The sequence below is a fragment of the Drosophila willistoni genome, assembly GCF_018902025.1.
Source record: "Drosophila willistoni isolate 14030-0811.24 chromosome XR unlocalized genomic scaffold, UCI_dwil_1.1 Seg144, whole genome shotgun sequence".
Lineage (NCBI taxonomy): Eukaryota > Metazoa > Arthropoda > Insecta > Diptera > Drosophilidae > Drosophila > Drosophila willistoni.
In genome coordinates, this window is record NW_025814057.1 from 1,327,179 (window position 1) to 1,342,532 (window position 15,354).

The 15,354-nt window shown below is 39.9% G+C and overlaps 5 protein-coding genes and 1 long non-coding RNA gene across 6 annotated transcripts; 3 read left to right on the forward strand and 3 right to left on the reverse strand.

Annotated features, from left to right (window-relative positions):
- Positions 1 to 205: 205 nt before the first annotated feature.
- Positions 206 to 1,334, forward strand: LOC6638551 (rhythmically expressed gene 2 protein). The gene is made up of 3 exons (XM_002062486.4): positions 206 to 469; positions 531 to 634; positions 770 to 1,334. Exons 1-3 carry the CDS (start codon positions 312 to 314, stop codon positions 1,309 to 1,311), a joined length of 804 nt encoding a protein of 267 aa, XP_002062522.1. The 5' UTR covers positions 206 to 311; the 3' UTR covers positions 1,312 to 1,334.
- Positions 1,335 to 1,410: 76 nt separating this feature from the next.
- Positions 1,411 to 2,338, reverse strand: LOC6638550. Its single transcript, XM_002062485.3, has 3 exons — positions 2,138 to 2,338; positions 1,914 to 2,077; positions 1,411 to 1,841 (listed from the first exon to the last, which is right to left on the reverse strand). Exons 1-3 carry the CDS (start codon positions 2,272 to 2,274, stop codon positions 1,432 to 1,434), a joined length of 711 nt encoding a protein of 236 aa, XP_002062521.1. The 5' UTR covers positions 2,275 to 2,338; the 3' UTR covers positions 1,411 to 1,431.
- A 153-nt stretch (positions 2,339 to 2,491) lies between these two features.
- LOC6639402 (tyrosine-protein phosphatase non-receptor type 61F) lies at positions 2,492 to 12,115 on the forward strand. Its single transcript, XM_002062484.4, has 7 exons — positions 2,492 to 2,750; positions 5,864 to 6,037; positions 6,109 to 6,365; positions 6,428 to 6,794; positions 7,019 to 7,692; positions 9,280 to 9,405; positions 11,900 to 12,115. The coding sequence occupies exons 1-7, from the start codon at positions 2,628 to 2,630 to the stop codon at positions 11,976 to 11,978; spliced, it is 1,800 nt and encodes a 599-aa protein (XP_002062520.2). The 5' UTR covers positions 2,492 to 2,627; the 3' UTR covers positions 11,979 to 12,115.
- Positions 4,725 to 5,478, reverse strand: LOC124460688. Its single transcript, XR_006954713.1, has 2 exons — positions 5,317 to 5,478; positions 4,725 to 5,245 (listed from the first exon to the last, which is right to left on the reverse strand). It is a non-coding gene; the product is annotated as an uncharacterized LOC124460688 (long non-coding RNA).
- Positions 12,116 to 12,335: 220 nt separating the features above from the next.
- On the forward strand, positions 12,336 to 14,331 carry LOC6639401 (tumor susceptibility gene 101 protein). The gene is made up of 7 exons (XM_002062483.4): positions 12,336 to 12,502; positions 12,638 to 12,722; positions 12,801 to 12,866; positions 12,922 to 13,200; positions 13,266 to 13,501; positions 13,565 to 13,914; positions 13,997 to 14,331. Exons 1-7 carry the CDS (start codon positions 12,458 to 12,460, stop codon positions 14,181 to 14,183), a joined length of 1,248 nt encoding a protein of 415 aa, XP_002062519.1. The 5' UTR covers positions 12,336 to 12,457; the 3' UTR covers positions 14,184 to 14,331.
- A 15-nt stretch (positions 14,332 to 14,346) lies between these two features.
- Positions 14,347 to 14,797, reverse strand: LOC6639400 (transmembrane protein 258). Its single transcript, XM_002062482.4, has 2 exons — positions 14,690 to 14,797; positions 14,347 to 14,620 (listed from the first exon to the last, which is right to left on the reverse strand). The coding sequence occupies exon 2, from the start codon at positions 14,615 to 14,617 to the stop codon at positions 14,381 to 14,383; it is 237 nt and encodes a 78-aa protein (XP_002062518.1). The 5' UTR covers positions 14,618 to 14,620; positions 14,690 to 14,797; the 3' UTR covers positions 14,347 to 14,380.
- Between the last annotated feature and the right edge of the window lie 557 nt (positions 14,798 to 15,354).

Consider the following 15,354-nt stretch of genomic DNA (forward strand, 5'->3'; position numbering starts at 1 on the left):
GCAACCATGGTCATTACTTTTAGAGGGGAGCCCCTTTCTAGTTAGGCGAAAGGTTTTACTCTCTGGAAAATGTCCATCCCCGTGATGTTTCTATAGTACATATGTACATATATTAAAGCTCTGTAAATCTGTAGCAGCTGCAACTGATAAGCGCGCGTTCTATCCAATACAAAACAAAAAGTCAACGGGCCAACGGGCAGCCAAAACAGCTCACGTATTAGGCAGTGCGCCGGCGGATCTCGACGGTGTCAGATAGACAAGTGAGTCGAAAGTATAACCCGGACTCCATCCATTTAACCACTGGATCGACGATGCGCAGCCTAAAACGTTTTCGTTTGATCACCTTCGATGTGACAAACACTCTGCTGCAGTTTCGCACCAGTCCCGGCAAGCAATATGGAGAGATTGGCGCCCTATTTGGGGCACGGTGTGATAACAATGATCTGGCCAAGAATTACAAGGCCAACTGGTATGAATACATGCAAAATTATTATTCAACTGTTGTTGTAGGTGATCACTCTCAATCTTAGGTACAAAATGAATCGGGATTATCCAAACTTTGGACGAGACTCTTGCTCCTCAACGACAACACCCAAGATGGAATGGCAGCAATGGTGGCGAAAGCTGATAGCAGGTGATTTTTCGAGTATTTGCGGTTGTTTTTGGTTGTTGTTGTTGTTGTTCTTGATAAAAACAACAATCAACAATCCAAAGTGCACCTCGATTCCCCTCCTCATAACAACCGTCTCTCCCTTTCCTCCATCAATAGGAACCTTTGCTGAGAGCGGCTCGGGCATATCGGATGAAAAGCTAGACAACTTCACCAATCATCTGCTAGAGCTATATAAAACGACAATCTGCTGGCAACCATGCAATGGCAGCCTCGAGCTACTGAACTTCCTTAGCAAAGACATCAAATCGATTAATTCGGATCTTCAATTGGGTGTTATAGCCAACTTCGATCCGCGTCTGGATGTCTTACTCAAGAATACGAAGATCGATAGATATTTGGATTTCGCCCTCAATTCGTATGACGCGCATGTGGAGAAACCACAAAAGGAGATCTTTGACAAGGCCATAGAAAAGTCGGGTCTAGCGAATCTTAAGCCCGATGAATGTCTGCATATTGGAGATGGCCCCACAACCGACTACCTGGGGGCCAAAGAGGCTGGTTGGCATTCGGCGTTAATTCATGAGCGCAGCTATCCATATTTGGTTAAAAAGTACGGCGAGGATATCAATAGGAATCACATCTATCCCAGTCTATATGATTTCCATAAGAAATTGACGGATGATCAAGTGGTTTGGTGAATAAATGATCCCCCATACATATATTCCAAGGCGGTCATAAATCATCTCGCGAATAGAAATATTTTAACCATTTAGATTTGATCTTTGAACCTCTCAGTGTATGATTTGTACAAATTCCATTTATTTAGTTGATGGCGCCATGAATATATCACCATAGGGATTCTGTGGCTTTTGACTCTCGCGATCGTATTGTGAGCCTATGGCCCATAGAGACTCCAAATCATATTCTTCTCGGGCCTTGGGCGAGAATATATGCAGGGCAATATTTCCCATATCCATGGCCATCCAATCGCGACTTTTGCCCCCCTCTATGCGGGGCAGGAGATCACCCTTCTGCCGCTTAATCTTAAACATGCGTCGCACAAATTCCGCCGAGGCCAACATGTGTCTATAGCTGCGACCACTGCATATGACCAAGTGGTCGACATATTTCAATTCCTCTGGCACGTAGCACACGAATATATCGTCCATATTCTCTCTGCGCAGCAATTCCACTAAGTCCTCGACATCAAAGACGCCATGGATGCCCCCTGGAGATAAAATAGAAGTCAAGTTACAAAAGTATACCAAAAGCGGGAAAATTATTTGAAATCTACTCATACTTTTTAGATTTAGACCATAATACTGATCCTCCAGAGGATCACTGGTTTCAGCTTGTTGTTCCTGTTGACGTGCCTCCTCCACATCGAATATCTCCATGGCATCGTCATCGCGAAAGATTTTGTATTTATTTTGCACTCCGTTAACTAGATTTAAGTTTTTATTGCTAGAAAATTACGAAACTTTCAAATTTCAATTTCCTTACGTGTGTTCGGGCTGTACTCACATTTTGGGATCGTCGTTCTTGGCTTGTTGTGGCTGTTCCGGCTCGGGTTTGCTGAATTCATGATGAAAGCAGCGTCTTAACACTGGAACGCTTAGTTGTCTATCTCTAATTAGGCGAAATACGCGTGGCGCAAACATTTTACTTAATTATTTTTATTATTACTTCATATGGTTGGTAAAAACAGTCTGGCAACGCTGTGCTCCCAAATGATTCGGTTATCGGCGTTAAACGATAATATTATCGATATATATCGCCGGTAAACGACACCTTTTTGTCGACTAACGATTAAACGTTACCACCTAGCGATAACTTATTATCGATAAATCGATATATAGAGTGCTATCGAATACTATCCAACTCTACTTCGCAACACTTGCTTGACGCCGCCTGTGATTTTACACACAAAATTAGAAGTTAATAATTGTAAAAAGAACAACTGAACGGAAAGCAAAAATTTTACAAACATAGCCAACGGCATAACAAAAGTGCAATGAGTGAACAGCAAACAAAAAGTGCGACGCCTCAGCCGCCAACTGCAGCGACGGCCGCCAGGCAAATAGTTTCAGAATACAATAATAAAAAGACTGGATCGGGTTGGCATCGCTACTACAAGGTAAGTTTGACGGGAACAGGGGCAACAAATGGGCCAAAATCGACACACACACATACAAACCCGAGTTTTTTTTTCCCTTTTGACCATGAATTTCCACGAAAATGTGATGAGTGCGCAAAAGGCTTCTGCTGCAGATTGATGCCTACAAACCACCAATACAATGGCAAAAACCAATTCGTACATGTGCGTGTGTGTGTTTGTGTGGCTCCACTTTTGCTAGTGCCAGTGTTGTTGTTGTCATGTGAGCAAACGGTAGTTGTCCGTGTATTTTGTAGCTGTTGCTGTTGACCCTCAACCGCTATCTCCGTTGCCCGCCCCTACATCTTGGCTTAGGCAGCCAAAAACAAAAAAAATATATACATATATCGAAATCAAATTGCATACACACACACATACAAGGAGAGTTCGACTGACAGCTTCGCTCACCTGCTGCACTTTACATGCGTTGGTTTCGTTTTCTCTCTCCCTCTCTTTCTTTCAGTCTTACAGACACATGCAAATTTATGGTTTTACGGTGATTTTGTTGTTGTTAGAATTTAATAACTTTTTTCAATTTGAGCTATTAGTTCTAGGAACAGCTAAAATAAAACTTAAATTCTTGGAATTTAGTTGTTTGTTTTGCAATTTAGCTTTGGCCCCCCAAAAAAAATTTAAACATAGATATACAAATAGAAGTTGAACTATTTTACACAACACATACACAGAGGAATATATGTTGTACAGTGGGTGTCCGTCTGTTTCGCTTTGCCGCTTAGTTTAGTAGCTAAACGTTGTATGCCATTGAACAAATGCTTTTAACAACATAGAAATAATCAATTGAATTTTGTGTTAATTCGAACAAAGGAAAGGTTATAGGGTGTAGATCAGAATTTACTCATTGTTTTTGTACGCAACAGATGAGCGTAGTAAACAATATACACATATGTACATATACATATGTTTCTCTCTCTCTCTGTTTTGAATTTTGTTTTCATAAGTTGTGTGCCCACTGTACATGCATAGGAATAACGCATCTACCACCTCTCTCTCGTTTTTGGTCCGTGACTGGCTTTGAGGTTTCGTTTTTTCTCTTGTATTCCATCCTAAGAGTTTTTCTGCTTTATGGCCATTTCCGGCGAAATGTGTCTTCAGCCCTGTTGCCATCATTTGCTACTCACTTTGGATTTAGATTTCACAGAATTCAGCTTCGCAGTTAGGATGACATTGTTAAAGTGTGTGTGTGTGCAAGAGAATGAGAAAGAGAGGAGGGAGAGAGGAAAGAGAGAGAGCATAACTGCCCCTGTGGTGTGTGTGTGTGTGTGTGTGTGCTGCCACTTTGATTGGATGTGGATCCTTTTTGTGTATAATCTAATTTTCCAAAAAGGAGCAACAGCAACAAAAGCGAAATTGCTGTTTCGCTTGAAATGCTCTTGTTGTTGCTAGTATTGTTGTTGTTGTTGTTGTGGCCCCGTCGTCTGCCCCCAATATTGTTTCCATTGAATTATGTTGAACAAAAACAATTTGACGCATTTAACATTGTTGTTGTTATGCTTTGCCTTTTTCTTGGATCTTGGTTTTTGTATTTTTTGTTTGCTTTTTGTTTTTTGCGCATTTTCATAAAAAAATAATCATACCATTGAACACACATTACCGTTATACTCGCTCCCACTACCAACTTTTCGCAACAATTCTGTCCCTCCTGCACTCTCCTTATGTATCCCTCTCCCTCTCAGCCGGTTTGCCATCTACGTATTATGACATTTGCCGTCATTGAGTGTGACGAGAAGGAGGGGAATGGAAGGTAAACTGTGGAGTGCGGTGGAGTAAGGGGAGTGGGAGTGGGAGTGGGAGGAGTGCAATTATGCAGCATGCAATTTCTAAAAAGAAGCCCAAGCGAAAGAGAGATACATATACATACATACATAGATAGGCATATGAGAAGGGTCGGAGCGGTGTGGGTCCTCAACCTAAATAGGCATGCAGCATAAAATGAAATTACATTCAAAAAGCATTTTATATTATATTGCAAAACATAAATCAAATTACATTGCATTAAGGAAAAGTCGGTCAATAAATGCAACAAGCGGATGAAAAGTTTCCCTTTTGGAAGACAGCAACTTCTCCTGGGAATAATGTTAGAAATTCATCCAAGGAACTCCTTAAGTTGATTGTTGTAGTGCGCGGTGCCATCTCTAAGGTCGATTTGAAAATGTAGTTCCCCTTATTGGCGAACTGAGTTATCGTTTAAATCTTATCGGGCATTAAACCGCAGAAAATGATTTCGACATTTCACAATTTCCAATTTCCCGATTGTTCAGTTAAATGGGGGTTCATTTGTGTGTCCAAAGTCTGTAATAGCTGCATCTGTTTCTGCTGTTGGTTGGTTGATTGGTTGGGATTGGGTCTGATTCATAAGCATATGTACATCTTTATTTACATACATACATACATATGCATTTTGAAGCGGATAAAATCAGATTTTTGCAAATCGTTACTCATGTCATCATCTCGCAAATCTTCAAAGAGAAAGCGAGAATTAAAATTTAATTCCTAATATTAGTAATTAAAATGGCGCCATTGACCGAACCTCTGAGTTTGACTTGCTTCTCTCGGACGGTTCTCGATATTTGCCGTTCGAATTGGCGGCGCCTGATAACCAATGTTGGCAAAGATAATACCGTTAACAACAAGACCCAAACTAATTGCGGTGTGCGGCGGCGGTCTCACTATTCAACTAATTACTCATGACCCATTGCCAGCTCTTCCCCTCCCCCTCCCCCTCCCTCCTCATTCCATTCTTCTTTTGTTTCTCTATCTGCTTTATGCTTAAATGACTCAATATCATTGAGGGCAACCCCAAACAATTATTTGACATTTTATATTGTGAATCATCGGACAAGTGTCTGAACCATAAAGCAGAAACAAGTAAAACTGTTTTAATTTGGCTTGGAAACCACTTTGGGGTCACCAGACGCGCCCTCTTAATCGAAGGAGAAACCCCAAGAAACGCATTTTGCGGAAAATGATCTTTAGGGATTTGTGGGGTTTTTCTTAATAAATACATATAGAGCTCTTAATCATTTCATTATTATTATTATTATTATTAAACATGATTTGAATTTGTCTCTTTCTAGGAAATCTGTGAGAAATGCGAACGTTATGCAAAAGGTCAACAGTTCACCACATTGGAATCGGAACGACCTCAAAATCGTTCTCTGAATCGTTATCGCGATGTAAATCCCTACGATCATTCTAGAATTATTTTACAACGCGGCTCTGTCGACTATATAAATGCCAATTTGGTTAAGGTAAGAGAGCCCCCGTCCTTTCTACCAGCTAGTCCTGATCCTGATGATCAATCTTCTCTTTTTGTTTGCAGCTGGTTCGTGCCGATCGTCAGTATATATTGACACAAGGACCACTAGAACAAACAGTTGAGCATTTCTGGTTAATGATATGGGAGCAAAATAGTCGTGCCATCTTAATGCTTAACAAACTGATGGAAAAGAAGCAGATCAAATGTCATTTATATTGGCCAAATCAACTAGGCGAAGAGCTCAAGCTGAGCAAGGTCAAACTAACAGTGGAGCTAGTACGTTGCGAGACCTATCAGAACTTTGTGCGACGGTGGTTTAAGTGAGTACGCGACCTGTAACACAAAAGACCACTTTTATTGACGGTTTATTCCTTATCTGTAGACTCACTGATTTAGAATCGGAGACAAGTCGCGAGATTATGCAATTCCATTATACAACTTGGCCAGATTTTGCTATACCAAGTTCACCTGATGCATTCTTAAAGTTCTTGCAGCAAGTACGTGATTCTGGTGGCTTGTCCCCCGATGTGGGACCTGCTGTGGTTCATTGTAGCGCCGGAATTGGACGTTCTGGAACATTTTGTTTGGTCGATTGTTGTCTAGTATTGGTTGATAAGTTCGGTGAATGCAATGTCTCACAGATTCTATGCGAATTGCGTAGCTATCGCATGGGCTTGATACAGACATCCGATCAATTGGACTTCTCATATCAGGCCATCATCGAGGGCATCGAAAAGCTAAATGATCCCGTATGTATACGAAAGTGGCGTAGCGACGCCGTCGCCCCTCCGCTGACTTCTGAAGAGGGCTGCCGCCCACCCATTAAAGTTTCGAAAATGTTGCCAAAAAAATAAATGTGACTCGAATGAAACTTTCTTGATAAGGAGGAGCGCCTCTTTGTTGTAAATGAGTGTTTCTTGAATGTTTTCATTACTCACACGAACCATTCTCTCTCATTCTCTATGCACTTTAGACTTTTCTCGACGCCGAAGAACCTCTACTTGGCAATGACACGGATATTGCTATACAAGATGAATTGCCACCGCCACTGCCACCGCGTACGTGTTCACGCTCATTGCCCCCGGCACCCAATACTGGTGGCGTTCTAACGCTGAATATGCGTGCAGCCAAAGCGAATGGCCAGGACGATGGTCAAGTGCCGCCGTGTGACATTATTGGAAATAAACCAGCCAGCAAAGATGCCCTCAACAATTTTATCCATCAACATGAAATTATAAATGCCGAGGTAGCTGATAGTTTGCGCCGTCCATTGCCCCCGTTGCCTTCCCGGCTCGATTCCGACAGCGATGATGATGATGACGACGACGACTACGGCAATCACAATGATGATGATGACGATGACGACGACGATGATGATGACGTCGACGACGACGACGATGATGATGAGAATGACGAAGCCGACGACGATGTGGCCGATGACATGGAAGATCTTTTGGAGGCAGACTTTGATAATCTAAATAGCAGCGAGCTAGAATCGATGAATGGAAATCTATCGCAATCCCAATCCACAGCGGCGGCGACAGCTAAGACAGCGCTGAAATCGGATGATGTGAATGCCAATAGTGAGAAGCCAACAGCAACAGCGGCAGAACAACATCATAAGGTCAATGGCATTGATCTGGGCAGGTAAGCATCCATTCTATCCTTCCGCCTCCTTTCGATGGTAGCAATTTTACGCAAAAATGAAAGAGCACGCATGAAATTTTGATTCGTCTGTCTGTTTTCCGTTTGTATAATTGACAACAAAATTCAATGACATTTGATTGAAAATGTAAACAAGAATTCTGGGATTGCCAAGAGGAGGCTTACAATGGTGTTCCAGTTCTGTCGTAAATCCAGTCCAAAAAATGTGAGACGCGTACATAGCCAGAAAAGCGACCACAACCGCCAAAGGAAGCAATACCAACTAATGCATTGTTATCGATAAATGGGGCACCAGAATCCCCCCTACAAGTACTCTCACCGCGTTGTAATCCACTACAAAAGACCTCGTCGTTGGTGATTTGTCTGGCCTTGAAATGCATTTGTCTATCGCATTCTTCATTGCTAATGATGGGTACTTTCGCGCATTGCAGGCGTTGGGGGCGATGGGTATACATCGTCGGGCCCCAACCGCAGACCATTGGTCCTGGGAACTTCCTCCTCTCTATCCTCTCGTATCGATCACCGAACTGTGGCAGAGCTATCTTGGCAATTTTATCGGAGAACTCAATGGGCCACGGTGTACGAATGAGTCCAATATTATGACTGTAGTTAGGACGATCCCCTGATCGTTCATGAAGAATGAAGTTCTCCTTTGGCACTTTGTGCTTAATGTTTGACCTCCGATTGTTGGACCCATAATATATAACTGCATAACTTTTGTGCCTCAGGCAACGGGCAGCGGTCACTATCCAAGAGTCTCCAATTATACTGCCAACACAATCCGCTGAACTGCCGTTGACATGCTTCAAGTACATCCTCACAATGTAGGGGGCAAATCCTTCAGTCGCTTCCACTCCATTATAGATGATATGATGGGGACTATCCTGATGCGGATTAGTGTCCTGGTTATGATGACGCCCGCATGCAAAAGCCACAGTCAGGGTTAAGAGTGTCAGGAGGAAAGTCTTCATATCACTGTTTGTCTATTCGACTAAAAGTTGGCCTTTTATGGGGTACACCACAAGCCACATGGAATTTTTCCATTACCATTACCCCATAACCATAGATAAGACACTTCTCCATTGTAATATTAATTTTGCAAGAATTCGAATTATGACAAGCGAGTTGTTAAACCCAATTTTCAATGTTAATAGTTGAATGATTAACTCTACATGCATATTTATTTATAAATCTACCTGCAAAAGAATGCAACGCGAATTCAGTTAATTTACCACTTTGCGATAAAATTGAGATGTTGGCGATTATAAATGGGTCATAATACGGCTTGAGATCATTTTTAAAACTCTCAACTTTCTAAATCTGTAACTTAATCGATTTTTGTACATTTTCAAAATTCTTGAAATGTTTAACGTTTTGCTGACAATTAACATTATTGTGATTTCTGATAAACCTTTTTAAAATCGACACAAAAAAGATGTTCAGGCATTCTCTTTTTGAGTTTTTTATATTGTTTAAGATATTGAATTTGATTATAACAATATTTTGTTAAATGTATTTGAAATTTCTTTGTGCTAATTTCTTGTTTTCGAATTGTTTTCGTTTTTCCAGCCCGGAAACTGAGTTGAAGCGGCGAAAACGCAACGAGTATCAGGCCACTCTGGAGCAGAAGGTCAACGACATCAAGCGAAAGAAACGGGAGAATGAGGATAGCCAGCAGGCGGCAAAAAAACGAAGGTCATTACTCACATATATAGCGGCTGGTGTTGTTGTGAGCGTGATTTGCGCCTACGCATACACAAAGTTAGGTTAATGTGACCACAAGTAGCCCTCCTCCTCCTTTCCTTCCCCCACTCCCACTTTCACTCCTTGACCACTCCCATTTTAGCCCGAAAAACTCTCTCGCCCAACTCCTCCAACCCATCCAAAGTCCCCATCCATCCATTATCCATTAATGATCCAATTTCACCTAAATAGCTACCTAATAAGTGGCAAAAAGAAACGATCAAGAGAGAGAGAGAGAGAGAGAGCGAGCGAGAAAGGAGAGGAGAAGGAGGAGTATATAGTTTATTATAGTAGGCATTAGATATATATATAAACTGTATGTATGTATATGTAGTTGCTGCATTGAGAGCTAACATCAAATGTCGGCTCTTATCACACACCCACACACACACACACCAACACACATACACACACACACACTAAGAGAAAGAGAGAGAGAAGGATTCAGCTCTATATTAATGTGAAGAATCGATGAACGGAGTTATAATGGAATACGGAGAGATGATGGATGACAGAATAAAAAATATTTTAGAAAATTTTTTTTTATACAAAACAAAAAACTAAAAAGAGAAATCAAATCGTTTGTTTGCTCTAGAAAAAAAAACGTAATGAAACGAAAAAAGAAAATGATGAGAAAAAAAATTAGATTTTTGCGCAATAGACTGACATTTTTAGAACAAATTTTCTACTAACTGTAAAGCTATCCAACGAAATTTTGATTTTACTTACTACCTTACTTTCTAGCTCGCTATGCAATGAATTTTCGATCAATTAATCTGTCGATTGATTGATTTTATATTCCCCTTTCACCATAGGCCGCCCCCCCAAAAAACCCTCGCGCTTCACTTGTTGTTGTACAGCAAACTAAATATCCTACACACATACACCCACACACACACACACTCACACACACACGCATATATGGGAACTATAAAAGATATCGTATATATACATATATATTTATTTGATTCATTGAAGTCAGTGCAGCAATGTGCCAAACCTAAATTACAACTGGGAAGAACACGAGTTCGAAAGCAAAATGCAAGAATGAAGTAAAACCCTTAATCATTTTTTAATCCTTTCCCTTTTCCCACCCTCTCACATGGCCCCCTGGCGGGCTTTAACTATCTGTTTCTTTTGGCTTGTTTCCAAATTGCCGCTTTAACAGACAAATTTGGTTCAATACTTTGATTGTAATTGTCAATGAAGAACGAAAAGCTTTGAACCAAACCAAACAGTCGTTTTGGCAGTCCCTAAGCTCCCCCCCGCCTTGCCTTTCGCCCTAATTTTAACTTTATGTTAAAAAAACTAAATTTTGGAATATTCTTTAAAAACAAATGCAGGCGTTATTGAAGCAATAAATTAATAAATGCAAAATAGCACAAAAAAGGATATACATATATGTATATACATTTATATATATATATATATGATATTGATATACGATGTGTATGGCACTTAAATATATATATATATATATATATAAACATATTTATAAAGCAAGAGTAACGTAAAAAGCAAACAGAGAAGAAGGATAAAAACTATTTAATGGTTTTTTTTTTGTATAGAAGATAAGTTTAAGTTGTGGGCTCCCTTTAAACAAAAGATAAAAAGAGTAATCTTATTTTTATATTACACAATTTAAACTAAACTTCAAATTTCGAACTAACCACCAAAAAGAAAGAAGAGAAAAAGAAAACAAATAAAACAAAACAGTCGAAAAAATTTAGGAAAGAAGAAAAATTAACTTTGGCGATGCCGAAGTTTGTATACCCTTGCAGATCGTTGCAGAGATTGTTAAGTCAATAAATTGTAAGACGACAAAGTGTTTCTCAATAGAAGAGAGTTTCCGACCGGATCGATTGTTCCTATATGCTGTAGAGTAGTCCGATTCAACGAGAAATGTGCAACCAGCTGATCGAGTATATATGTATATAGATGTGTATATTTGGCGGGGGAATCCGCTGCAAGGGTGTAATCATAGGATAATCCAGTTCAGCAGAGTAGTGAGGGCAACAAATGAATGAAAGGAGCAAAAACTTTTTACAAAATACAAGAAATATTTATAAAAACACAAGAAAAAACAACAACACCGTATATATATATATATATTATATATATACATATATTAAAGCAACAACAAATAACAAAATGAACAATACCTATAAAGTAATGCCTAGTTAACTGAACGATTGGCTAAGTAAACACACACACACACACACACACACACATACATACAAACAAAACACCCCAAATCGATGAAGAAAAAGTCGACGAAAGTATTCGAAAATAAAGCTATATATTTAAGACACAAAACTTTACCAAAACGCTTTTTATCACTTTCGCATAATTGTGTTATTTATTTTCGTATATTTGGATTTTATTTTCGAAATTTTTGTTATGTTGTCAATTTGTTTCATATTTTCTTTGTTTTCCTTTGTTTCAGACGCGAAAACCGCAGCAAATCAATGCCCATCCCAAAGAAAAAGAATAAAAAAGCCCTCCCAGCCATCTCAATGCACTAATTAAACAACACTGTAGTAAAAATGCAAAAACAAAAGATTCAACATATCATTTGGCATCAACAAATTTAGCATTTAAATACAAATAAAAAAAAAGAGAGTGAATATATACACCCAAATGCAGAAATGGTTTGAATTTACAACGTGTTGTTTTAATTTGCATAAATATATCACCCAGATATACTTATATGCATATATGTATATGTAGATATATTTCTATTATATGCTGAAATTCATAAACATTTTAATTAGATTTCAGTTAATGAAATATAGCTTTCGCAGTTGAGACCCAGTATTTGGGAGTTGAGAAAAGGTTTGGCTCGATAAATGCGATGAAAAAAAAATATCGAACTATCGATGGGATTCCCACCTCTACTCTGGCAAAGTTATATTGTTGTAAATTAACGAAAGAAAACGAAATTAAAAATTAATACACACAACAACTCCGTCGACATTACGATTAAATTAGTTGGAAAACGAGAATGCCAGCAGTCGAGGAGACTCAAATCGTAAAGTATCTATCAAAGGTAAATAGCCAAACAAAGGGGAAATGAGTCATGACCAAAGTATTTTACCCATTGCGAGGCATCTCGTTAGAGAGAAAGAACAAAAACAAAAAACTCAGTGTAAACTGTTTCAATCTTTATTTGATACATTTACAGTATAAATATGTGGCGGCCACCAAAAAGGATGTGGTGGATGTTGTCACGACATATCGGAGCTTAAGTTACGATTTACAGAAATTCGGTGAGAAGAAACTCAAACGGTTTTAATTTGTCTTTTTAATTACGCATTCATTATCTGTGGTAATGCATCTTGTTGCAGTCTTCAACGATGGAACATCCAAGGACTTATTCACATTGCAAGGCACCATACCCGTTGTATACAAGAGTGAGTAGCATATAAGTTTTATCTGTATATCGACATAAATCCATTTAATCCATAGGCAACACCTATTTCATTCCCATTTGCATATGGCTAATGGACACTCATCCACAAAATGCCCCAATGTGCTTTGTGAAGCCCACTCCTACCATGCAGATCAAGGTGTCCATGTATGTGGATCATAATGGCAAAGTCTACTTGCCATATCTTCATGACTGGCAGCCCCATTCATCCGATTTGCTATCGCTAATCCAGGTGATGATTGTGACATTTGGCGATCATCCGCCAGTATATTCAAAGCCCAAGGAACAACAAGTGACACCGCCATATCCCAACAATTGTAAGTCTCCCCTCCCTCCTACCCCTATCCGTGTCAAATGGCTTCTGACTAAACATTTATTATAGCTTTTATGCCGCAACCAGGTGGTGCCATGGGAGGTCCTGGAGCAAGTAATATGTTTCTGCCTTATCCCAGTGCTGGTGGCAATTTTCCGCCATATCCCACAGGTAACGCCAATTTCGGTCCCTATCCACCAGCACCTGGAGGTGCAGCAGCAGGAGGTGCTGGTGGCTATCCACCATACATGAATTATCCACAAACAGCTGGTGGTGGTGGAGGTTATCCACCAGCTGGCGGCTATGTAAGTGATCGATCACAAGTTCATTTAGTGGGCTCTAAGACTAATCATGGGCACATCTTGTAGAGCCCATCGATGAATGCTACTTCAACTGGCACAATTACCGAAGAGCACATCAAAGCATCACTAATCAGCGCTGTCGAGGACAAACTGCGTCGCCGCATACAGGAGAAGGTGAACCAGTATCAGGCTGAAATCGAGACATTAAATCGCACCAAACAGGAACTGGTTGAGGGTAGTGCGAAAATTGATGCCATCATTCAGCGATTGGAACGAGAGCAAGTGGATATGCAGAAAAACATAAATGTGTTGCGCGACAAGGAACAGGAGCTGGAGAAGAGCCTGGAAAGTTTGGAGAATGCAGAGCCCATCGATCCAGATGAGGCAGTGACTACCACAGCGCCATTATATAGACAGTGAGGATACCTAATTTGTGCCATTTACAGTGTGTAGAACATTGGCCTTGACTTTGCTTCTCCTTTTTTTCCCTCCCCATAGATTGTTAAACGCTTACGCCGATGAATCTGCCACCGAGGATGCCATTTATTATTTGGGCGAGGGACTGCGAGGCGGCGTAATTGACTTGGAGACATTCTTAAAGCATGTGCGCACATTGTCGCGCAAACAGTTCATATTGAGGGCCACCATGCAAAAGTGTAGACAAAAGGCTGGCTTAGCCGGCTAAGAGATTGGGGCAGTATTGAATGCCTATACCTACGTTTACCTATACCTCCCTTATTCCCGACTTAATCATCATATAATTATGTATTCGATAAACACCACGTGAATCTATAAATTTGAATGTTTAATTTTAATAAATTAAATGAAAAGAACAACACAATTTAATATCCCTTATAAACATTACTAAAAATTCAGCTTTATTCATACATAAATGCCAACAGTTAGCAGCAGAAATACAATGCCAAAGCCGAGGAATATTGAGGCACACAGACTAATCAATAGCTCCTTGATCAGGGTCTTTTCCTTGCTATTCTTCTTGGAGACGACGAATATGAAGAACCAAGCCGTAAAGAAGGTTCCAATTATGAGTAGAACTGTGGCCAGGTGAGGAAATACTGCTGGGTTTACAGGCGAGACGTAGCGTTGCATGGTATCCATGGTCTTTGGAGTGAAATTTGCAGGATCGTATCCTCAATGAATCAATACAAACAATCAAGCGGCTTTACTTACTTAATGTATATATATATACTTAATCAGGTTTTTGTTTAATTTAGTTCTAGTTCTTTTTTCTTGTCGTAAATTGTACGTGGCCCGGCAAACAGAGTTGTCTCGTATTGGTTATCGATTACACACCGACTTGACAATAATATTTACAAGCCACGCGAACTAGTTCTTGTACAAAAATAAGGGCAAACCGTTTCAGCTTTGGCGCTGGATTTTAATCGTAATTTGTCGACAACGAAGCGGTAACTAAAATAGCACAAAATATTTGCCAACCAGCCTGAGCTCGCTAACAAAACGTATTTTTATTTATACATTAATCTGTCGCAAAGTGGCTTCTTCATCTGCGGCCACACTCAGTAGTGTCAGTTTCATGGTGTTAATGTAAGCATTGTAAAATTTTCGACCTAAGCCTTTAACTCTCAAAATATTTGCCATTCTTTGTTTCTCAGTGATTTGAGTTAGGGTGTATGGATACAATTTTTTAAATAGTTTCTTTTTCTCAGCCGAAGGACTTTTCAGGACCTGGTGATGTCAATTGACGCGCATTAATATCGGCGAATTTTCTGAGTTTAACAGGCAACGCAAAGATGATTTTCCGGAGGCATCCTTTTTGGGGCAACCATTCGTGAAGGAGTTGCGATGCCATTCATGAAAACTTAAAATTCGTAAAA